We start from the raw sequence: 24,074 nt of genomic DNA, 5'->3' as shown, positions 1-24,074 counted from the left end.
CGTGCACGTGACTTATGTGAAAATACGTGACCGTCGTTCTCTGTTCGTCTGCTGGACGGTAATGGCGGCGTGCCGGGGTTCATCGTCCAAATGGTTTTTTACCCGGGAACAGCTCGAAAACACCCCGTCCCGCCGCTGCGGAATGGAGCCGGACAGAGAGCTGTCTTATCGACAGCAAGCCGCGAATCTTATTCAGGACATGGGCCAGAGACTAAATGTGTATCCTTTAGACGCGCTGATCAACAGCATCAGGCCCGTTTCTGTATCTCGCAGTGACTTTTCTGTTTCTGTATCTCGCAGTTTTTTTTTTAACTTACCACGAATATCTGTAATAACTGAACGCGACTGAAATTATTTGAGGTTGTCAATTAAACACCCTTATGGTAGTAGAGCGCATTTAGTCTAGGACAGGCGCTCGCTGATTAATGTTAATGTTGTACAAGTGTTTAAAGTACGATTTGTATATTTACATATAATATATATGTAGCATAATAATGAGCTAGTTGTACCTTGAATTTATGTTGTTTATGTTCAAGTAGCTCAGGCGTGTGAGAGCACGCGCATTTGTGATGTCAGGGGCACGCGAGCAGGCCGGTTACCGTAAAAATTAAATCCGCTCTGCACTACTAAACCATGTCAAGGTATGATTTATGTAAACATTTTGACGTTTGTTTAAAAATATTAATATTGGTATTTCTGGCAAATGGTATCGGTACGAAATGCGAATACGTAAAGTGTTCGTAATACGTACGGATACGTAATACGTTCAGTCAGTTAATGGCTGAAGTTACGTAACTACGTTTTCCTTAACCCTAAACATCAGTTCTCAACTCACAATAAATACTGCCATTGTTTACATGCACAGATTTTATATGAACCACTCTTTCACCAAATTCCACAGAAATGTAAGTGTTTCCATCCACACTGCTTGCATCTATTACACATACCCTTCTCAACCATATGAATATTCATGAGCCTGTGCTTCCCCTGGAGTGTGAGAATGGTCTTTCGGTGCAACCGTTACTGCGGTTTCCAAAACGAAAATGAAATAGATGCGTTATAGGACTCTGTTAACCACCGCAATAAACCGGAGAACAAAATTCATTGGTTCTATGTGAATAAAAGCCTAAATGAAATCTGTTTATTTAAAGCAATTGTGTCTCTTCAGAAGACTAAACTGCAGAAATAGGCTCATTTTTAATAATCATTTTATGAACTTTAAGAAATCTTTCAGGCTAAATTAAAAATATCTTCATTTGTGTTTTGAAGAAGAATTAAAGTCTTATGGGTTTGGAACATCATAAGAGTAAATGATGACAGCATTTTCATTTTAAGCTAAATAACTGTTTAAAATATGCTTACATCTTTTGACATGACCATGATATTTTTTTCCTTTCCTCTCCAGACCATCTCCCCAACGACATTATTTCTGGCTGCAAAAGTTGAAGAGCAACCACGGAAACTCGAACATGTCATTAAAGTAGCGCATGCGTGTTTAAACCCCCAGGAACCTCCACTGGATACAAAGAGTAATGTAAGTCCTAAGTATTATTATTGTTTTGTTATTTCTTCTTCAATTTCCTCAACCTTTTCATCACACTGGATAATTTCAGCTACACTTGCATCCATAAGAGTGTTTAGCTCCTGTCACTACAGAATCAGTCGTCTCACTAGTCAACTCCAAACAACTTGACTTTGATTAGTTTCAACAGTTTTTAAAAATCTTGTCCTCTTTTATCATGTCTGTCACACACAGTGATTGCAAGTTTATTTCATCCCCAAAAAAATTAAAATAAAATGTCATCATTAACTCAACCTCTTGGGTTCCAAACCCATAAGATTTTTGTTCGTTCAAAACACAAATGAAAATATTTTTATGAAAATGACAGTTTTTTTTTTTTTTGCCTCTATTTCAAGTATTCACCTAAAACTTTGACACTGCAAAAAGTTGATAGAGTGAGCATAAATCCATATGAAACAAATTATTTAATCCAAGTCTCGGACATGATCATATAAATGTGAATACATTTCATTTTAGCTGTTGTGCACATATAAGCGTTAATCGGTTAAAAGAAGCTCAAACATGCATGATCTACCAATGAATGAGGTTTGATCTTGTGTGTCATGCAAGTTCCCCTGACCATATTTGAAAGTTTTTAATGAATTAACTTTCACTTGAGGGACAGAGATCCATTTCAAGAAATCCAGAAATATTGATCTACATTTGTTCTGAAGATAAACTAATCTTATATGGCTCTGGAACAACATGCGGATGAGTAAATGATGATGCAGTTTTAATTTTTGAGCAAACTATTCCTCTAAGAATGACAGAGGGGAGACAGATTATATAAATGCCTCTGCTATTTCTTTCCCGTTCATGTGAATCTCACAGAACCCTTGACTCCCTTTGATTCCCAGGCAACACTGTAAATGAGGCTTACAAGTGAAAATAGACTAGTGAGACACTGACATTAGACATCCAGCATGTCAGTGCTGGGACAGAAATCTCTGTTGAATGAGAAAAATTGTCTTGAAAAAGACAAAATAGAAAATAATTGTGTGGCAAACAATTAATGTTGCCTGTAATTGGAAGAGTGCAGAGAATTCAGTTTATGGGTTGAAGATACAGAAAGACACATTACAAGCCTCATGTAATGATTGTCTATTGAACTTCAGGCATACCTCCAGCAAGCTCAAGAGCTGGTGATACTTGAAACCATAGTGCTGCAGACTTTAGGTAAGTCTATGAAAGGAGGTTTCTCTCAACTGAATATTAGAGTGGACATAGAAGACTTGCTGACAGTGGGTCACTTTTAGAGAAAAAGCAAAAGTTGTATCATCATCACTAAATTATGATTTTGAATGTTGTTGCAAAGAAACCAAATTGGTCTAACTAATGCATGGTTATCTTTCATGATCCACAGGTGTTGATAGCAGTGTGATTCAGCTTTGAATGAAATTCATGTGCTTTATATTGCAGGCTTTGAAATAACAATTGAACATCCACACACTGATGTAGTGAAATGTTCCCAGCTAGTGCGAGGTATAGATTTTCCTTCATATGCTCTCTGCAACCAACTTTAGATATAAAACAGTGCTTAATATTTGAATCAAACTATTGGCTTTTGAATTATGGCTAAGCATGGAGTTAAGGGAGAGGTAAACCTCACTGTATTGAGGGTAAATGTGTCTCATTCTTACTTGCATGTATAGTTTGACTTACTCTCATTCTTTTGCCATTCTCTCTCCCTCTCTGTTTACTTTCACAGCAAGCAAGGATCTGGCACAGACTTCCTATTTCATGGCTACCAACAGGTTGTTATCCAGAACCTCATTTGTTGCACTGTGACTGCACACTATAGCTTCCTTTACTGCAGGTTACCCTACCAGTGTCCAACGCCCTCCTTGCACCGGTGGCTACTGGGACGCCCCCCCTCTCTCAAACATGCCCTCAGAGCAGGGTGGGGAGGGGGTTCGGTGGCACCGGCCCCGGTTGCAGTGCGGTGTATTGTACGGGGGATCATTGTTGGCACAGAGGGGTTGAATGCACAATGTGAAGTGTAGTGGTGCTCTTGAACCTCACGTTTGCTCGGTTACAGAAGTGCATTTGTCTAAAAAAGACGCTTTGGTAGCCTGAATAGCAGCTAAAGATTACACAGATGTAAACATTACATAGAAGTCCTCACGGTAAGTACCCAGACCCCTTTGTTTTTTCCTATGATTTTGTTATTCTCAAAGTGATAATTGAACCTTTGTTTTGGTATTTCGTATTCAGACTATTTAGAAGGTTTTTTTTTGTTTTTTTTTTAATGCCTGAATTGATTTTGAGATAGACATTTGTTGTGGTTCCGCTGTGATATACCTTGTTTATTGCAAATTAACCCATTAAGGACCTGTTTGGTTTTCTTATTTTTAAATGTATTTTTATACCAATTATAATTTTGAAAAATTGTTTGTATCAGATGTGTAACAAAAGGTCCTTAAAGGGTGTAGTCGTCATTAATTTAATCAAATATAATTTTTTAGTTGTTGTTGTTTGTGTTTGTCCCTTATTGTGTAGTTATTTTTAAATCAGGTTAGCTGTCATTAGTGTTTGCCCCCTTGTTTGAATAGGGATACTTCAGCATTGTATACGATGTCTGAACATGGGACTAGAGTGGCATATGCTCAACACATGGTCTGCGTATTATATGGCCATCAAGGTTTTTTTTTTTTTTTTTTTTTTTAAGTAGAGGCTGCTTTTCTTTTAGATCCTGATCGCCTATTGCTAATGCAGCTTATGAATGTTGCAGTTATTATTTGTTTGTCTTTGTTGCATTAGGATTTATAGTCTCCTCTCGCCCCATGTCCAAACATTGATTCTGTTCTGTAGCACAGGGTTACCATCCAGCTTTGACTGAGGCTTTAGTTTAATGCTATTTGTCTCAAATGTCAGTACAACACTACTATGTTCAATGTAAGATTGTTAGCATATTTCTTCAGGGACTAATGATGTAGTTCTTATGCATTCCCTTTTTCCCCATAGTAGAACAAGTAACTACCTTTCACATACTTTAAAATAGTAACATTGTTTTTTTTTAAGATATAGACAAGTTTACAGAGATTAAAGAACAAGCTCTTGATGAGGCCAAACAGACAGCCCTGCTTTGTTTTTATTATGTGGGCTGCGATTCTTATGTGGTAAATATGGATGGTAACCATATGCTTGTTTGCTTTATAGTTCCATATGATTGTTGAATGCAGGCTTTTATGGCTGTTATTGAATGTACAGTAATATGTCAATAGTATCAAATTCATCCTTGATTATGAGTAACAAACCTTTTTTTTTTTTTTTTTTGCTTGCACAGATTTTTTTTTCACAAAGTAAAACTCATTTTATAGAATGGTTTTATGCTTTCTACTGCTATTCTAAATTTAAAGGGGTCATATGACATTGCTAAAAATAAATAAGTGATTGTGTATTTGGTGAAATGGAATGTGTTTATGCAGTTAAAGATAAATTATCATCATTATTTTCTACGTACTGCCCCACCTTTCTGAAACGAATTGATTTGTACAAATCTCATCGTTCTGAAAAGCGAGGCGGATGCTAATTGTCCTGCTATGCAGTACGTTGTGATTGGCCGAATACCTTAAGCATGTGACAGAAATGTTACATCCCTTTCCATACTGTGATGCCGTGTGTCCCAGTGCTATGAGACAAATCCAATAAAACCCAATGCAAACGAGGTATTTGTTATAACAAGTGGGTACATAATTACTGATTACATAATTAATGATTTATTAATGTATTTTTATGCATTGCATCGTGCCACGTAAACATAAAACTATGCCTACATTTGTGATCTCAGAAATGACAAACAAGCGCTACCCTCAACTGCTCAAAACTCGTGTTTGAATCGGCAGAGGCATATCTTTTAAATATGAAAACATACTTACAGGCTATGAGTCAGTATTATTTGTCAAAACACTGCCATTGTAGGCTACTGGTTCAGAAAACCAGTCCCTCCAGAAAAACGCGATTATGCGATCGCGTGATTTAATGCATAATCAGCCAAAGGCCACATATACGGGGTCGCATTTTTTCAAATACGCTGCTCTTTTGCCGCATAAATTGCCGATTTCAGGAAGCAAAATATGCGGGGCTAGCATGATTTCATAATCCCTGTATTTTCGTTGCAAAAAAATACATATATATATATTAGCAGAAAGTTGAAAAATGTTGCGTTTACTTCACACAAGTAAAGCGCCATTTTCCCCCTATTGCCATGGGAACCTTATGAAGTGACGTAATTACGTGATGTGAACATCATCTGCAAACCCTGCGGTGAAACTTGAAGCGCGCAAATCATTCTTATTTGCCAACAAAAATAAGCACAAAAGAACGCGCGAAGCAGTTTCCCGATTTGTTACATGACAGTGGAGCCAAATTATATTGGGAGAACTTGCGAAAACTGCGGTTTGATGAAATAGAGAAAAAAAGGTGATTCCCCCAACACCCCCTTCTCACTAGGCTACTAACACTGTTGTAGTTTCATTCAGAAGTTTACAGTTGTAAGATTGCACTTTTTTGTTACAGAACAGTACCCAAAAACTTACAGTTGTAATTATATTAGTAGTATGTAAAATAATTTACGTTGCAGTAAGAGATTGCAACTTAAATATTCTGTGATTTAGTATGCTCGCTTATCATAGGAAGTAATAAGAAATTACTCTTTACATTAAGGTAGTAGCCTAGTGAGAAAAGGGTGTTGGGGACCTTTTTTTCTCTTTTTTTATCAAACCGCAGTTTTTGCAAGTTCACGCAATTTCATTGCAAAAATATCCCGCATATTCCATCGCATTTTTTAAGAAAACGTGCCGCATAATCAAGTATTTTTGCCTGCAATAATCACAAATAAAAACACATGAATATTTGGCTTGAGCCGTTCTGGAACAGTTTTGCAAATACAACTTAACCACTAATTTGTAGTTTGTGTCCTCTTTTGGAAGAGCAAACAAAGTAGCTTCACTTTCATAATGAAACACACAGCGTCTCCACAACATGGCGGCGGCGACAACAGCGAGGATAAAATTTATGCCTTTTTTCTTTGCGTGAACATTTGGGTGGTGTTATGCAAATCTTCCCACAAAGTTACGTAGACATGTGGAGGCATGTTTAAATGAAGTGTTTTAGGAGGCTGTGAATGAGTCTCAACTTTTTTAAAGAATATATCTTTGGTTTAGAGACTTAAGTCTTTGCAACTTTAGGGATTTTATCTATGCACAAACGGCTTGTAACACTCCAAAGAGAAAGGAAAACATGATATCGCATCATATGACCCCTTTAAAATATAGGGATGATGCAATTGATCAGCTACTGATCAGAATTGGCTGATTACACTCCAACATTAGGCCTTATAGACCATTTCCTCTTATGCCAATCTGTGTATCTTTACATGGATAACTTTAGTGTCCTGCTTTTTAAGGTTAATAAAAATATTGATTGGCGCTTCCCTTCTATTGTTGGCTTTTGCTCTTTATCTTGTACCCATTGTAAACTACTGAGCATGAACTGTACATTTTTAAGGAAAATACACTTTTTTTTGTAATGTCTAAAATGCAAAATGTTAATAAATCACATGGTGCTAAATAAAGTAGTTTCTGAACTGTGCAGGTACATTTTTGAGTTGTTACTCACAACTGGGAAATATATTAGTGGCTTCAGTGCTTCCATAATAGCATTCTCTAGATCAGTGTTTCTGAAACCTGTCCTGGAGCCCCCCCTGCCCTGCACTTTTATGTGTCTCCCTCATCTAACACACCTGATTCCACTCATTAGTAGAGACTGCAAAAACTAAATTGGGTGTGTCTGATTAGGGAGACATACAAAATGTGCAAGGTGAGGGTGTCCTCCAGGACAGGTTTGGGAAGCACTGCTCTAGATGTTCACCAGTGCCTTCTATCTGCTTAGTGACTGATCGTTTTGTGCTCTTTCTTTTTTGTCTCTTTTCTTCCTCCATAATGTCCTGCTCTTGCAGTCTGCACCTCACCACCTTCTGCTTGCAGTACAAGCCCACAGTCATTGCCTGCGTCTGCATTCACCTGGCCTGCAAGTGGTCCAACTGGGAGATCCCTGTTTCCACCGATGGCAAGCACTGGTGGGAGTATGTGGACAGCTCAGTTACACTTGAACTGCTTGATGGTAAATGGATATTCCTGTACATTATAATGTTAGTCTCATTTTGTGCTATTTGCTTGTCACCCATGATTTATATTCATTCAAATTTTGTTGTAGAACTGACCCATGAGTTTCTGCAAATATTAGAGAAGACACCTAGCAGGTTAAAGAGGATTCGTAACTGGAGGGTAAGTGATTAGATAAGTAAAGCAATTGGTTTCTTTACATTGGTTAATTTGGATAACACATAGTTGTTGATGTTTATTTCTAGGCTACACAAGCTGCTAAGAAGCCCAAATCAGATGGTCAAGCCTCAGACAGTGGCTCTTTAGCGGGACCGTCATTAACCCAGGACATGGCCTTGATGGATGCCCTTCCCGGAGTTTCTAGAAATACAGCATTCTCCAAAGCCTCAACATCTTTCCCAGTGACCCTGCCAAGCAACTCAAGCAGCACTCTTTCTCTTGATTCCATTGCCAACATGCAAGGAACCTCATACACTTACACCGCCCCCAGTGACTGGCCTCAGGACCAAGTGCACTCAGACCAGTATTCTGTCAAAGAGCTTCCCCCACACAGTTCTATGCATCCACACCGGCCTGATAAAAGTGTAGAGTTCAACCCTGCTAAACACGAACACAAGGCCAGTGGTGGGGTGAAGCACCAGGCCATGGCCCATCCTCCACCTGCAGCACCCACACAGAAAATGTCTCTGGACAAGTACAGGGAGAAACACGCTGCTGAGCTGGCTGTGCTGAAACGCAGGCAAGAGCAGCAGAACGTGGAGACGGAGGTCTATGTTGCTCAGACAGATCACCGCAAGCACCTGCCCCAACTGTCTCACGGGCAGCAGGGAGCAGGAGCCACCACTGCCTCGCCCCTGAAGATGAAGCTGCCAGTCTCTGGGCAGGACAAGCTCCAGGACAAACGCGAGAAAGGGAGCTCTTTAAAACTGCGTCTTCCGGTACCTTCCCAGAGTGAGAAGGGGGGATCAAGTAAGGAGGAGCTAAAAATGAAAATCAAGGTCTCCTCTGAGCGGCACAGCTCCTCAGATGAGGGTGCTGCAAAGAGCAAACATTCCAGCCCGCTTGTGATCAAGGAGAAACACAGAGACCACTCAGCCCATCGTCACCATCACAAACACGGCCACTCGCACACACATAGTGGCAACGGCAGGAGCAACCTTGAGGCACCCGCATCTGGTTCGGCCCTTCGGAGCCCAGTAGGTTCTGGCGGCGATGACACAAGCTCAGCTTCCAGTTCCTCACGCAAGAGAGTTAACCCCGAAGCCAGCCACAATCACCACTCCAAAAAGAACAAAAGCTCCAAAGGCAGTGCAGGTAGTTCCTCTCATTGTTCCTCTGTTCAGCAGTGTGTGTCTTCTCACAGCTCTGTTCTTAACCTTCCCTTCCCCCTCCCCCTGTCACATACCAGGTGGGCTACGAACATCTCAGCACCCTAGTGAAACTGGACAGGAAACCAGTGGAGAGCCATGGCCCTGAGGGCGCCGGCCTAGCTAATGGCCATCACACAGACAACAAAGATACTTTTGACACGCTTGAGTCGCTGTTAAGTGCCCAAGGAATGGACTCTTGAACGATAGGAAAGAAAATAAAATATAAAAGAAAATCAAGCATAGATTTCATTATTAGGAAGAGGAAAAAACAGGAATGTGAAGATTAAGAGAAAGGAAATAAAAATGCTTCCCGATCTTCTGGCAGTTCGGTTCAGTCTCGCCATCTCTGAATAACTGCTGCTTTCCTCAGTATTCCCTCACGAGCAGTCTGTATGAATGCTTGAGCCAGTATATGAATGTCAGGGCCATTATAGTAAAATGAAAAAAAAAAAAAACTTATCATGATAAAAGCGTAACGAGTGATGAAAGTTTTTGCCACAAGAAAATTTATAAGACTGAAAGCACCCTCTAAAATGACTTGACGCTTCTCTCGTTTGTTAAACAAAGTTAGTAGAAGGAATGCAGAATCAAGATTTAAGTTCCATAATTCCTTGAATGTTTATTTGTTTCCTTTTCCCTCATCTGATACCTTCTATGTGAGCTGCATGTTAATAATGAAAGGGATGAGATAGTTGTTTACTGATTGTGAAGAAAAATTTACATACATTCTCGTATGTTAAAAGCTGTACCATAACTTCTCAGGTTTGGAGCTGCTTGTAAAAAAAAAAATATATATATATATATTGGGGTAGGGGGGGTTTTGTGACTCAGTGTTAGAATTTATCACATTGGGAATTCTAGCGCTGCCTTCCAGTGATGTGCTCTAGAACTGGTGTTCCATGTTGCTATCAGGAGAGGGTAAACTAGCAGGCAATCCACACCCTGCCAATTACCTGGCATGTTGTCAGGGGCCATGCAATTTGTACCTTTTTTGAACGTCAAGATGACCTTAAGCTGGATGCCAAAGGCTGTGCCTCAAAAAGTATAGTTCTATGAAGTTTACATAACCTTCGCTGTGAAGTGCATTTTATATATTTCTTGGCTTGAAGCAGTAGCCTTTAATAAATGACCAGAAACATACGTGAGTAAAAGGAGATTGAGTTCATTATCACAGTACTTACCCAAAGAGATCTGGGCTTTCACAGGCCCTTAACATTATTTCTGAATACGGATGAATGGTTTTCATTTTTTTTTTTTTTTTGATACTTTTTAGTGTGAAGATATTGGTAAATGAGGCCAGCATTGTAAAATCATCATTTTACTATGGATCGCTGAATTGCAGTTGGATAAGGCAAGTGCAAACCCTGGCACTACTTTTTTTTTTTTTATTATTTAGATTTAATAAAAAATTCCATGGTTTCCACTACCTTAACCTCAGTCTTTATGTGATCATTTATTGCATTAAGAACTTATTGGCACATCTGACTATTTCCAGTTCCAGACTAATTCACTGTTATAAATTACATTTTTCTCCATGTTAAATTGTTGCCTCACAATTGTTTTTAAAAGTCACTTTTTGATTTGGTGAATTAAGTTTTCAGTTCATTTGCCTACTGCAGGCTTGGCTGTGATGAGAGAGGAATGCATGTCTTAACAGTTCCTCTGCTGAAGGTCGTTGCTTTGGATCTCTGCAAAGAGGAAAATTGTTTCACTGTTATATGAAAAAGGATAGTGTGTGGAGAACTTACACCATGTCTACACCGGATCCGAGCAGCACGGTGCAAAAAAATACCGCAGAACCCATTATAATCAATGACACTGGATGCGACACGACAAATCCCCCACAGTAAACTGATGCCTCGTTCTATTTATGATGTACTGAAAACAAAGTTTAACTGATGTTTAATCGTCACTTTGTCGCATCTGGTGTAGACACAGTATTAGACTAATAATATACTACGAAAAAATTATAAAAAAAAGCATTAGCACAAAATATCCAGAGCAAACCTTTCATTTCTGAGTAAGAGAAAATTACCTGGTTAGGCAAGCCTTGACAAATCCTTTTGCATGTGTAGTGAAGTCATCAGTCAGAGATGGCATTAAGCCCTTTTGAGCCCCCAATGTAAAAGAGGGCTGCTATCTTGTTCATGTGAGCGAGGGGTGGCTTTCCTGTGGCCATTTCATACACAGTGCAGCCAATGCTCCAGATGTCTGATTTTCGTCCATGACCTGTCTCACTTATCACCTCTGGTGCCATCCAGTATGGAGTACCATGCACAGACTTCAGAAGGTCACTCTTACTTCCAGCTGAAGTCTGAAGACAGCTAAGACGGCGAGCACAACCAAAGTCGATTAGCTTGACCACTCCGTTGGGCATAAGCATAATGTTGTTCCCCTTCAGATCTCTATGGATGACCCTGTTGGCATGAAGATAGGCAACACCTTCCAGAATTTGTCGAGTGTATAGAACAAAGACCTTCTCTGGCAAGGGTCCAAACTGGCTCAAGATGTTTGAGATGGAGCCCCCTGGAACATACTCCATGAAGATGCTAACAGCATTCTCACAGAGAGCTGTGCCCAAGAAACCAACAATGTTAGTATGATGAAGGGTCTTGAGAAGATCCACCTCTCTCTCCAGGCGTTCATACTCTTTTTCTGCCATCTCTGAAGTTGAAGCATCCAGTGCCACTTGTTTTACTGCAATCAGCTGACCTTGACTGGTTAGCCCACAATACACCTATGAATAGTAATATAAAATAAGATGTGAAAGCTTTACATTGGATTATACATGGAGAACTTTTTGCAAATCATGAATGTTTATGTTAAAGCTAAGAAGGGTGCTTTAAAATTATTGCATTGAAATGCTTACTGTTCCATAAGCTCCTTTACCCAGAACCTCTCCTTTTGTCCATGTGATGGCATCATCTGAGCAAGATCCATTGGTGTAATGCAGTTCACCTGAGGATGAACCCTGATGGACAACAGAAACTCAATGTAATGGCCCATGAAATAGCGCAGGGGTAGCCAACCCTGCTCCTGAAGAGCTACCATTCTGGGGATTTCAGCTCCAACCCAGTCAAACAAATCTAAAGCAGTTAATCAAGGTATTCAGGGTTAGTTTTACGGTTATAACTTAATAAATTACAGGTAAGCATGTTAAAGCAGGGTTGTAGTCTGAATTCTGCAGGAAAGGTGCTATCTAGGAGCAGAGCTGGTTGATGAACAAGTGGAATATGTTAGAATGTTACCTCATTTAAAAACATTCTAAATCTTGAAGGCAGATTATGTTTGAACTCTGTGCTATATTCCTTTTCAGTCTTGAGTGTTTCAAAATCTCTTCTCTCGAGTGAGATCAACTCCTCTGCCAAAGACCTCAACAAGTCATCTGTGAGAGGTCCATCGCCAACCTCATCTAGAAGGCTTTGGTACACTGGTGAGACTGTTCCGTCACTTGTCCAGGTATTGATAAGAGGCTGCGATGGCAATTTGGTTTCATGTAATACTTCAGGTTCACTTTTGGAACTTGCATCAATTGGAGTTTGTTCTTGATGTATTATTTCCTTTATGAGAGTTTTGGATACAGTGTTGGAAAGTACTTCCTCAATCACTGATAGTATGGAAGTATGTTGTCTCTCTGCGGTTGATAATTCCCTTCCATCTCCCTCGATGTGCATTTTGGATATATTCAGCTGGACTGCTGCACGAGCAGAAGTTACAAGGACATGGCATTTATTCTCTGAAAAAGGTGGGTTTTTCCTTATTCCTTTGTTAACAGTATCCCTCCGCTTGAGTTGCCTGTGTTTAGCTCGACTGGATCTCTCTGATTGAGCTTGTTTCCTTCGGTTAACCTCCACTGTTTTTTGGCCCTTCAGTTTTCCATTGGTTTGTCTTTTAACTTGAAGTGCTGTATGGACCTGTCTGGTTCTCTCCGCAGAACTGTCTACTCTAAGATTTTCATAAACTGGAGTCGCAAACATTTCGTAGATTGCTGGACCTTCATCTCCCTGACTGATCTTCAGAAACATGTCGTTGTAAGTGACATAATCCACAGCAGACCTTGTTCGCTGTACTGGTCCTGTTCCTGGCTTTTTGGATGCTTTTGCACCTCTTAGATCTCTGTGAAGTTGGTTTTGGCTGTTACCGCTTACTTTCTTGTCATCACTCAACTTCATGTGTTGAAAAGGTTCAGAGACCCCCATTGCTGTTGGGGCTTCATGTGCAGTTTTTTTACAAGGTGCTCTTGGCAAATATTTGTTGTTAGACTCTCCTGTAATAACTAGGCTGGTCGGTTTACTTTCTCGGAGTTGCACCTTTGAGTGAATTGGTGAATTTATCCTATTCCTTGTGGTTTTAACAGAACAGAGCTGTTTTCTGTGTGCCAGAACATTGAATGACTGATTTGTCTGAATAGATGTTTTGCCTTTACTGTCATTTCTTTTGATAATCTTAACAGGTTTGTTCTTTTCATTTGGAGTGTCTTCTGCTACATCAGTATCCACAGTAGCGCGATGCTTCTCACCTGAAATAAAATGGGATCCTCTGTCTATAGGTTGTGTTTGTCTGATTATGCTTTGGGGCTCTTCAGAGACCGAGCAGCAGTCCATATTTGGGGACTTCCTCAGAAATTCCTCTGAGTTTTCAGTTGTTTTAGTAGACTTGCATCTTATTTCATCCTCGACTTCCCTGGCAGTCACTGATTTGATAGATGTAGAGCCTTTCTTGTTGTCTGAAGTTATAACTTTTCTAGTATTTTTTATTACTGAACTGACAAAGTCCTGAAAATCCAAATATGTCCCCAGTTCCAGATTAAGAGACTTATCTATGCCCCCATGAATCTTTTGTGTATCTTGAGGCACTGTCTCATCCTCTTCTTGGCTACTACTGCTGCAGGAGTTGCTCTCTTCACTGCCTGTTCTGGTGCCTCTGGATCTTCTGGAAGATGGCCTGGAGATCCTTTCCAGTCTTCTCCTGGATTGTGATGAGATGGGCAATATGCTACTTTGTTTTAAGAGCAGTGGGTGCTCAAGACTTGAACGTGCAGAGTCATTCCTATATATATTATCCAGCGGAGCAAGATGTTTAGGTGACTTTGAACATAGAGTAGGTAGTGTCTGGAAATCCCAGCACAAAATGGCATTAAAGGGCATGAATTTTTGTATTTGTTGAAATTAGTTAAAAAAAATAAAATAATTCCTCACCTTTTGTCTGCTATTGTCATCCCCTGTGTTAACACCTCCAAGTCCTGTAGTTAATTGAAAACTTTTATTAAATGCCTCTCAAATGACAACCTTCTCAACAGTGCTTTTCAGTCATTACAATCAGTTGAACACAGATATTAAAACTTAAAAGTTTAGTTACTTCCAGATACCTGTACTAAGGGAATGTGTCCTCGCTTTTGGTGACACAGCTTTAGGCAAGAGTTTTAGGCATACAGTATGTTTGTTTGAAAACTACCCCTTGAGCATCCTGTAAATAATCCTCTCCCTAATGGATTTTACAAAGTATTAGTGAAGGTCTCTTCTAATGCATGGTCTTCTGATGACAAAATACCCTAAGTTCCCACACGCATTCTTCTCAGACACAGCTGATCAAGTGAGGAGACTTCTGGGGTAAATGTAGCCCTGTCAGGATTATGTTCTCTAAAATGGTGAGTTCTTTACTCTCTTATAATCAATTAAGTTTTTCTAACTGAAATGCAAGCTCCTGGCAATATGAGTAGATGTATCCCTGATCACAGACTAACCTAATAACAGACTCTAGATAGCAAAAATGATCAACACTGGCACTACTTCCCTTCTTGCTTCTTATGTTACTTGTATATTTTTGGAAACTCTTACAGTCTCATCAGAAAGAGCAATTAATGCTTGATTGCTTTGGCACTGGGAAACCACTAGGTACAGGGGAAAATAGTGAGATATTTGATTATTTAATAATAAACTAGTGTTTTCTGAGTCTGTGTCGCAAAGATGAAGTTGCTGAGCCTGACTTGTCATCTCCTCATTCGACGCGCCTTTAGAGAGAAGTGCATCTTTACAGATTATGATTATAATTAAAGAGTTTTTGTTTTTGATTTGTTTTATTTCATTAAGTAGTCGTTTAAAGCTTTCTATAGATATATTTATCATGTCTGTGAGGTATGTTTTCATTGAGTTTGTTCATTTTTCTAATCCTGTTAAAGACGAGATGGCAGAAAGCACATGTTTGTTTTCTTTATTTTATAAAAGCACAGCATTTTGTTGATTTATTATGAGTGCACACAAATAAAAGTAGACCCTTTGCAATTAAGAATGATGTATTACTTTTACCTTTAAGAGCAAAAATGACGGCTTATACACTGAAAAAAATGTAAGTGATCAAGCTGTCCCCTCCATGTCCTCAAGCATCTAGGCAGAAACTATTGGATACAGCGCATGTTTATCTGGGACTAACGTTTAAACGTTGTTATAAGTTTGAACTGTTTTAGATCTATAGATTTTATTTTAGGCAAGTCGTGATGATTTGAGAAAGGCTAAATTTATCAAATATAGGCTCATTGTCTGCCGCTTGATCGTTACTTAAAAAAAAAAAAACGTAAAAATCCAAATGTTTTTCAAAATTAACTTTAAAAAAAAACGTAACGATATATAATCACTTCGCTATTACATACAAAACTGAACTATTTTAATAGCTGAAACAGTAGTATAATCTGTTTAGGGACTGTTTAGCTGTTCAAATCAGACACTAGAGCATCCCTTTATTCAGAGACTGTGGAAGATCTGATAAGAATCCGTGTAGAGCGGCCAAGTCTGGATGATTTTGATGCTAGAGAGAGTGTGGCCAGCTGGTTTTGCCAATGCCAAAGATCAAGAAGGCCAAACTACAGGAGTTAGCCATCTGAGGGGCATGTGACTGCAATAGAGGATATTCCATAAGACATTGAGCCATGAGATGTTCAGTTTGAATCAATTAAAACACTTAATTCAGATTTTCTTTTTATTTCATTTATCTTGTAATGTTTTAAGTCTAAATTTTAGCTCAGTGAAGCACTTTAAACACCAACACTTTTTCATTAAGTTACCTTATTGTGCTTCAAATAAAGAACTTTGTTAACCATATTGTTAATTCATCTTTTAGGCTACAAGTAAATATTGCCCATATCGACAGCGATTATAAAAAAATAAAAAAAATTCACTTTTGTGCTAGTGCACCTAAGGAAAAAGGTTAGGCGCACTAATGCAAAAAGTTAGTCTAGAGCCCTGAACATGGTGATTGTGGTTGTGAATCCACAAACACTTTTCTACATCCTCGCACACCCAGTTTAGATATCATGCAGTTTTACTAAAGGCTAGTTCACAATACACTGGTAGACGCAAACCAGCAACGAGAAACATCAGATTACAATAGAGCTTAGGCATTCTGTGACCCACAGCAACAGATGCCGACAGGGGAAACTTTGATTCGACTAAACTTGACAAACATGTCTGTTGCATCTATCTGTGCAATGTGATACAGCCTTAACAAGTGGACCCAGTTAAATTTTTTGGCTTACTGTGTTTGCTAATTCACTAAAATATGTCAAACTGCATTACAGGAAATGCATGTATGTGCATATTTCTGTATGTATCTATTCATCAGTGTCATATTTTAAATAAAAGCAAATTCTTTCACAATAAACAACTGTCTATACTTACTATTATGAATGTTAGTCCGTGCTTGCAGCAGCACACTTGCATCAAGAAGAGGGTCCATTAGCACTGGTGCTGACTTACTGAGCTGAGTGACATGAGCAGCAGGAAGAACAGGTATTGAGGAAGAAGTCAGACTGACTGATGGATGCAAGGACCTTATTTTGCCCCAGTCTTTTCTGTTGTTCCATAAGCTAGGCAAGGATGATGTCCGACTAAGTGAAAATTAATTTACATTAGCATGTTCACATTGTTCAAAGCATTTAAAAAAAAAAATTCGCTTTTTCTACATGCTGAATGTTTATTTGCAGTAAGGGCAGTTAAATCTTATTTGGACAAGTTCTCCTCTCTTTCTCTCTCTGGATAATAGGACAGCCTGGAACCGTAGTATTATGCTGACAACGGCTCGATCCTGTAACTGTACTCCTCTGTACAGTCTTTGTGTAGAAATGAGAGAGAGCCACTGAATGGACATGAGGTTCCATGCAGGCAAATTGTTTGTGAGGTCTGTTTGTGAATGTTATGTTTACACAGCTGCTGCAGTTGGTGGTGTTTAAGTGTGATTTGTTGACTTGTGATTGGATCTCTTGTTTATCTGTTTGCTAATTTTTATTTGATGAGGAAGCGATGAATGGGTGTGTATGCAGTCAGCTGGCTAACCTGCTTCGCTTCCTCTCGTCTCTGCCGTCTTGGCTGATGTCTATCTTTGGCTCCATCCAACCCTCAAAGCAAATCCTGTTATCTGCAGACACACAGCCAAATACACTCTGGGTGAGAAGGGTAGATGTAAAATGGTCATGTAAAAAAAATGGTAGCACCTATATTACTGAAGGAGAATAAAATAAGATGAAATGAGAATTATGGAAGGAGAATATGTGCACGTATGTATGTATATGGATATATATACTTTTTTTTTTAAATGCCAGAACATTTATTCATTTAGCTGATGCTGCTTTTTTTTTTTTTTTTTTTTTTTTTTTTTTTTTTTTATTTATCCAAAGCAACTTACAATTGCTATATATGTCAGAGGTTGCACACCTCTGGAGCAACTAGGAATTAAGTGTCTTACTCAGGGACCCTTTGGTGTCTCACAGTGGATTCGAACCCAGGTCTCTCACACCAAAGGCATGTGTCTTATCCACTGTGCCAACACATTTTTTTTTATTATTATTAAAAAAGAAAATTTGGAGTAATGACTACTTCAAATTCTACTTTGTCATCAGGAATAAATTACATTTAAAAAAAAGAAAAAAAAAAGAAAAAGAAAACCGCTGTTTTGATTTGTAAATTGTCTTTCAAAAACATTTTAAAAATCTTAAGGACCACAAATCTTTGAACTGTGCATATATACAGACACAGCTTGTAAACTAAATATATATACAAAATGTACCTTTCACAAAGTCAGTCCTCTCTAAATTAGCCCGAGCTTCAGTGAAACCAAATGTTTTACAGTTCCTGCGAGTCTTGCATAATCCTTATCTGTGAGAGTCAGAGGTTCTCTGTGGATGACTTTTGTGTCGTCTGACTCATTAGAAACCGAGGAGCCCAAAAAGCAGAGTCAGACACACCCCTCCGATTGTCATGGATTCTCTGAGGGACGGGCTGAGAGTCTGCGACTACTCTTTGTGTGTGTGTTTGAGGGTGGTGGAAAAGTTTGCCAAAGCTTTTGAAAGCCCGGTGGACACAGAGTGTCGCTGTCTTGAATGATCCTGCAGGTGTACCACTAACACTGTATTCTGTCTTCTAGGTTTAACAATGCACAAGTCTAGTTGTTTGACTGACCTTGGTGGATATCTGCATGATCCTTTTGTGCCACGATAATCTCAGCTAAATCCTTCTGCAAGAAATAAAGTTCAGTAAAGGAAAGGTTATCAATGACACAGCTGGTATACAGCAAGAAACAAAAGCTTTGAGGTTGGGCGTCCCTTACAATAACCTTTCACAGAATCACACATGACTAATTCACCTGTTGACTACTGACCATCTGGAGACGGTCTATTCAGTCAGATAACACTATCATTAGCCAGCTGTGATGCCTGTGACCAAGACGCAGCCAAATGAAACGCCATGAAGGGTTTAATCAAAACATTTCAGAGTAAATAAACTACATTTAATTGGCTTTGCATTTACAGTCCCACTGAGCCTTATTTATTATTTGACTCGGTTTATGCTGTTGTTATGTTTGAATGTGCAAATGGATTTCTGCAAGACACACTGCCAAGATTCATTGTATATAATGTAAGAAGTGTGAGAGCACCTGACCTTCATCCCATCTGAATCTGCTGTGGAACAGCCACGTGTAGGAGAGAAGCTGGGGAGTACTGAGGGACTCGATGGCCGATAAGATGTGTCCAGACACGTGAATATTGTTTCTCCAAAAATACAATACAAATACTAAAATAAGTCATCGCATTATAAACATAAACAGGTTTCTAATGAATTACACTACAAATAAATGAATGCTTTTTCTTCTAAAACTGTTTAAACAGTGTTATGAAGTTCTATTAAACTGGTATTGCTGCTTGTACCATTGCATTCACATGCTTGATAATTAACTTCAGTGAAAACACTGATTGGACTACATATAAAATATGAAATGATTACACACAATGTAGATCTAGTCCATGATTTATGAAGATAAAATAATTGTTTTATCCACCTTATTACATTTACCATTTACTGCACTTTCACAGAACAGCTTAATTCCACATTTCAAAATAAAATGAATATATAGTATTTTACCTGTTTGCATTGAAGAATCCATTATATGGAAGAGTTCTTCTTTCTTGGTGCTCTTGATCTGAGAAGCGTACCACAGAGCAGTATGACCTCTTCCATCAAGGATCTTCTGATCACTGGAAATCAGAGCAGGTGGATTCGTGACTGTTTTTGATTTAAGAGGCCGATTAAATCAACATTCATCTTAAATGACATTTTACTGTTTTATATTTTGCATTTCCAATTAAAATTACAAGAAGGGATTGACCAGATTAAGTTGAAATGTTTTGTTTCCTTACACTGGAAAAGACATAAGTTCCTTCACCACTTCCACAGGTTGATATTCCCATGGTGTCTCAAATCCTTCAAATAGATCCACATCCTTTACAGCCAGCATCAGTGGGGTCAGTCCATCTCTGTTCTGTTTATTTAACTCCAACAAGTCTGCCTGGACCTGCAACAGACAAACAACATAAGCTTTATTTGTTGTAATTACTCCAGCCATTGCCTGAGGTGAGTGTAAAAATATCTCGCTCTCACATGACAGGTGGCCAATACTGATCCATCAGAGAACTCCCTATGGAGTCTAGCCTGCTTTGTGTGAACCTACGGTTGATATCGCATTACTAACAGTCAAAGTGCAAGTGGAAGTTGAAGTCTGAGCTGCTCACCATAAGGTCCTGTAGACAGCAGAGGTCTCCCCTCCAGGCTGCTAGTGAGAGCTGCCTCTGATGGGGTACGTCTCTGATCATAGCCGTCAACAGCTCTCCCTGGAGTGCTGGTTGACTAACATGAAGAGCTGTCTGATTGCTATTGTTACACAGTGTAGCGTCGGCTCCTCCTTTCAGAAGGAAATGCATAACCTGTGTTCAAAATATGTTAAAAGCAATGTATCCAAATTATTACAATGTTAATGAACCAGGTGAATGTCAGAACTCAAACATTACGATTTCAAGTGTGATATTGCTTTTATTCAACAATTCATTAAAGGGGGGGTGAAATGCTCGTTTTCACTCAATATCCTGTTAAGTACCTATAGAGTAGTACTGCATCCTTCATAACTCCAAAAAGTCTTTAGTTTTATTATATTCATAAGAGAAAGATAGTCTGTACCGATTTTTCCCGGAAAAACACGACCGGCTGGAGGCGTGACGTGTGGGCGGAGCTAAAGAATCACGAGCGCCAGTAGGCTTTTGCGTTGAGAGCATTTGGAAGTTGTGACATTACCGTGAGGGAAAACCCATCATCCAAAACAAACCATGGCTTACAGTCAGATTCAGCCGTTTATTTATGATCCAGAATCAGATCCCGAGGCTGAAACTGAAAAAGAGCAGCAGCAGCAACGACTCGCTCCGAGCGGGGCTCGAACCCGGGTCTCCGGCATGGGAGGGGACGCACTAACAAGGAGGCAGAGATATTTGAAGCAGTTTTACTCACCGCCTGCGGTTCCAACACACGATCGTGACCCTTTTTCGTTGGGATTGCATCATCCTTAAGAAATAAACGATACGCAAATCCCTCGTCAAACTGGGCCTTGTTTGTAAAACAAGCATCTTCGAAATCCAGGGAACAAACAAAAACACTTGCACAACTCCATTGATGCTCTTTTTTTTTGGTAATCTGTGCAGGGTTGTCTTGCCCTGGCAACCAAAAACACACTTCTTTTGTGACTTTTCGCGACGCTCTCGCTCTGATCAGTGAAATGTCTGTACTCAGCCTCGCTATACGGGAGCGCGCGCTCTTCCGGCAGAAGTTCCCTTAGGACCCATATAAGGAAATTCCGCTCCATCTAACGTCACACAGAGCCATACTCGAAAAAAACTTTCCGAAACTTGTGACAAACCGGAAGAGGTATTTTTGGAACAAAAATACTCCTTCAAACGTACAACTTAATTTTTTTAACTTTGTCCATGTTTAGCATGGGAATCCAACTCTTTAACAGTGTAAAAAACTCAGTATGCATGAAATAGCATTTCACCCCCCCCCCCCCCTTTAACTTAATACCGAGTAATCTACATTTTAGACAGTATTGGCAGTTAGTTTGTTTTTGCTCTTCTTGCAAAAATAATTCCAAAATAATGTTGCAACTTCTGAGCGAGTGCTATTAAGCTGTGAATGAATCAGACATTTTTAACCGATCGATTGAGTAAATGATTCAATGACTCAAGAGAAGATGTCCCCTATAAGTTCATTCACTATTCCTTACATTACTCCACTATTATAGTCTACTGAATGAGTTATTAAATAAAAAATAAACAAATTGACCAAATTCAGATACTGAGTGTATTGGAAGTGCTACAGACATGGGAAATTATTTCGTGGGACACTCATCGGATTATGGAATTGAATGAGTGCACTTGATAGTGTTGTCGCCACATAGTGGTGAAACATTGTAACAGGAAGGAAGATTGACTACAAAAGATTCCTCGTAGTACAGACACACACAAACAGAGAAAAACAAACAATCCAAAGCCCCTGTTGGACTCTATATCATTACTCTTAAAACTAACTGTTGTTTGATGCATAATGCAGCAATTCAATCAAGAAAGCAGGAAGCAGTAGAAAGTAGCTACTACAGTAACTGAAACATTATGCCCATTATTGTAATCAATATATTAAACCCCTGTTACACTACATTAGCTTTCCTACACAGAAGTCAGCTATAGTTTCCACTTAGTTTTGACCGTATCACCCATTTGTCTCATACCCTAGTAAGACCCATCCTGCAGGCAGTGATAAGAGGAGTGGAGCCCTGTGAATCATGAGGCAGGTCAATCACTTCCCAGACGTAGACTCCCTGCTCCAGTCCCAGAGCCACAGCCTCAAGCTCGTCCTTCAACAGCTGCTCCACAAATCTGCTTCTTTCATGTTTACTCATGCTCCAGAGTTCTGGCAGATGCACAAACACAGAAAATTAGCTGCCGTTCTGATGCACTAACTGTAATGAATGCCGTCTTCAATATTCACAGCATGCACAAGAACTACTTTGTTGCCCCCATGTGGTTGTGTTTATGTTGAAGGAAATGCATAGTCTCAGTACTGTATTTTTAAAGATATTTGTATAGCTTTAATAAATTGTCAATGTTTGCTTTTGAAGTTATTGATTAGGACATTTTCCCTTAAGCAACTTTCTGCATAATTTACTAATAAATGTAATATTAGTAGACAGTAGAAATTACTAAATGACCATGCATTCACTGCGTAAGAAAAGCAAGTCCCTATAAACTAATAATCACTATTCATAATGCATATATCAGCATAGAACTTCCCAAGGAAAATAAAATATTTGTTAAACAATAGTTACTAAATAAGGAAATGAAAAGTATTTTCTTTTGCTTATGTTTAAACAAGCAAGACTCACCTGTGTAAGCAGTTTTTTACTTCTCTGGACTGAAATGTTTGAGTTAAATGAAGTTAAATTAGTTCCTGTGTTTGCGTCCTTTTCTTTTTAGGGTCAGTCCTTTGTCTTCATTGCGCATTTGCCTGAAGCAGCTTTGAGTTTACAGCCTGTTGCCAAGGAGACGACAGCTTTGGCATGAAAACAATGAACTCACCATGAGACCTTTGTTTTGGTTTCAAAGGGGAAGTGTGCAGAAATGTCCACATGAGAATTTGCATTTGGTTGTTATGATAAATATATATATAATAATTCTATGATTTTAATTCATTCATTTATAGTGTTTGCCAGACACCTTTTTTTTTTTTACAGATTAGTGAACATAAGATACTAAAGCAAAGGAGGAATTTTAAATGCCTATTTTATTATGTCAGTATTTTACACCTTCATCACAAACCTTATATCCCAGTCAGCATATAAGTTGTCTCTTGTAACCTCTTTGCACTTGTGTTGAGCCGAAGCTTGTCCTGGGAGTCATTCTGTGGGAGATTCGGTTGCATTGATTGACCTTCACTTGAACCAGAGTCCTTCATAGACAGAATTACACAGCAGTTTTCTAAAGAATCACTGTAATGATCCACATAATTGATCGTGATCTAAATGAATCTTTGCTATACCTTTGACAGTACTTACAGGAACTCCATTCAATTTTACAGTTGGCTGTAATACTTTATATTTAACATTTTAGTTTAGACAATATAACAAATACAAGACTTGAACAACCTCGAAGAACTTCACGACCTCTAGTGTTCACTGCTGATATACTGCTGATGTTGTAAACAATAGCTTTGATTAAACTGCTTGAGGGAAAAAAGTTAAACATTATCTAAATGTGTGTGTATGCGTGTGCATGTGTGTGTGTGTGTGTAGAAAACCAACTGAATAAAAAAATGTTATTCGTTTACAATCGCACAATTGATATACTATATAACTGTTGAATTCCATTTAAAAAACTATCACTGAATGCAAAAAAAATAAATAATTAAATAAACAAGCGGTTTGTTTTATCACTCCAGCAGGAAGTGTTTGTTTGGAAAATATTCTTTTCCTATCAGTATCAATATACATTATTTAGACTAGTCATTTTATGTTTTTTAAGTCTAGCATTTGCTTTGTTTACATGTAAAGTTATATGTTTATGTTTTATAAAGCATCTTGATGACATCATGATGGCGCATGTAAGTGTAGGACTACGTCAAATAAAATATATTTTGCAAAAGTGTTGTTGATTTCTTAGTT

General features: G+C 38.8%; 3 protein-coding genes and 1 pseudogene across 3 annotated transcripts; 1 reads left to right on the top strand and 3 right to left on the bottom strand.

Moving 5' to 3' along the window:
* On the top strand, positions 1-9,380 carry LOC113108509 (cyclin-T2-like; annotated as a pseudogene).
* A 302-nt stretch (positions 9,381-9,682) lies between these two features.
* LOC113108510 (mitogen-activated protein kinase kinase kinase 19-like) lies at positions 9,683-13,249 on the bottom strand. Its single transcript, XM_026271683.1, is given in 5 exon segments — positions 9,683-10,744; positions 11,092-11,174; positions 11,176-11,793; positions 11,926-12,027; positions 12,305-13,249. Coding segments are annotated over 5 exon segments (1,818 nt in total). The 5' UTR covers positions 13,229-13,249; the 3' UTR covers positions 9,683-10,653.
* A 2,672-nt stretch (positions 13,250-15,921) lies between these two features.
* On the bottom strand, positions 15,922-19,943 carry LOC113108043 (uncharacterized). Its single transcript, XM_026270870.1, has 8 exons — positions 19,935-19,943; positions 19,738-19,892; positions 19,463-19,575; positions 18,983-19,092; positions 18,503-18,557; positions 17,381-17,462; positions 16,727-16,914; positions 15,922-15,944 (listed from the first exon to the last, which is right to left on the bottom strand). The coding sequence occupies exons 1-8, from the start codon at positions 19,941-19,943 to the stop codon at positions 15,922-15,924; spliced, it is 735 nt and encodes a 244-aa protein (XP_026126655.1).
* Positions 19,868-22,430, bottom strand: LOC113109321 (palmitoyltransferase AKR1-like). The gene is made up of 2 exons (XM_026272939.1): positions 22,146-22,430; positions 19,868-20,301 (listed from the first exon to the last, which is right to left on the bottom strand). Exons 1-2 carry the CDS (start codon positions 22,314-22,316, stop codon positions 20,065-20,067), a joined length of 408 nt encoding a protein of 135 aa, XP_026128724.1. The 5' UTR covers positions 22,317-22,430; the 3' UTR covers positions 19,868-20,064.
* Between the last annotated feature and the right edge of the window lie 1,644 nt (positions 22,431-24,074).

This window comes from Carassius auratus, chromosome 9, assembly GCF_003368295.1.
Source record: "Carassius auratus strain Wakin chromosome 9, ASM336829v1, whole genome shotgun sequence".
Classification (NCBI taxonomy): Eukaryota; Metazoa; Chordata; class Actinopteri; order Cypriniformes; family Cyprinidae; genus Carassius; species Carassius auratus.
This window is presented reverse-complemented; position numbering and strand designations above follow the sequence as displayed.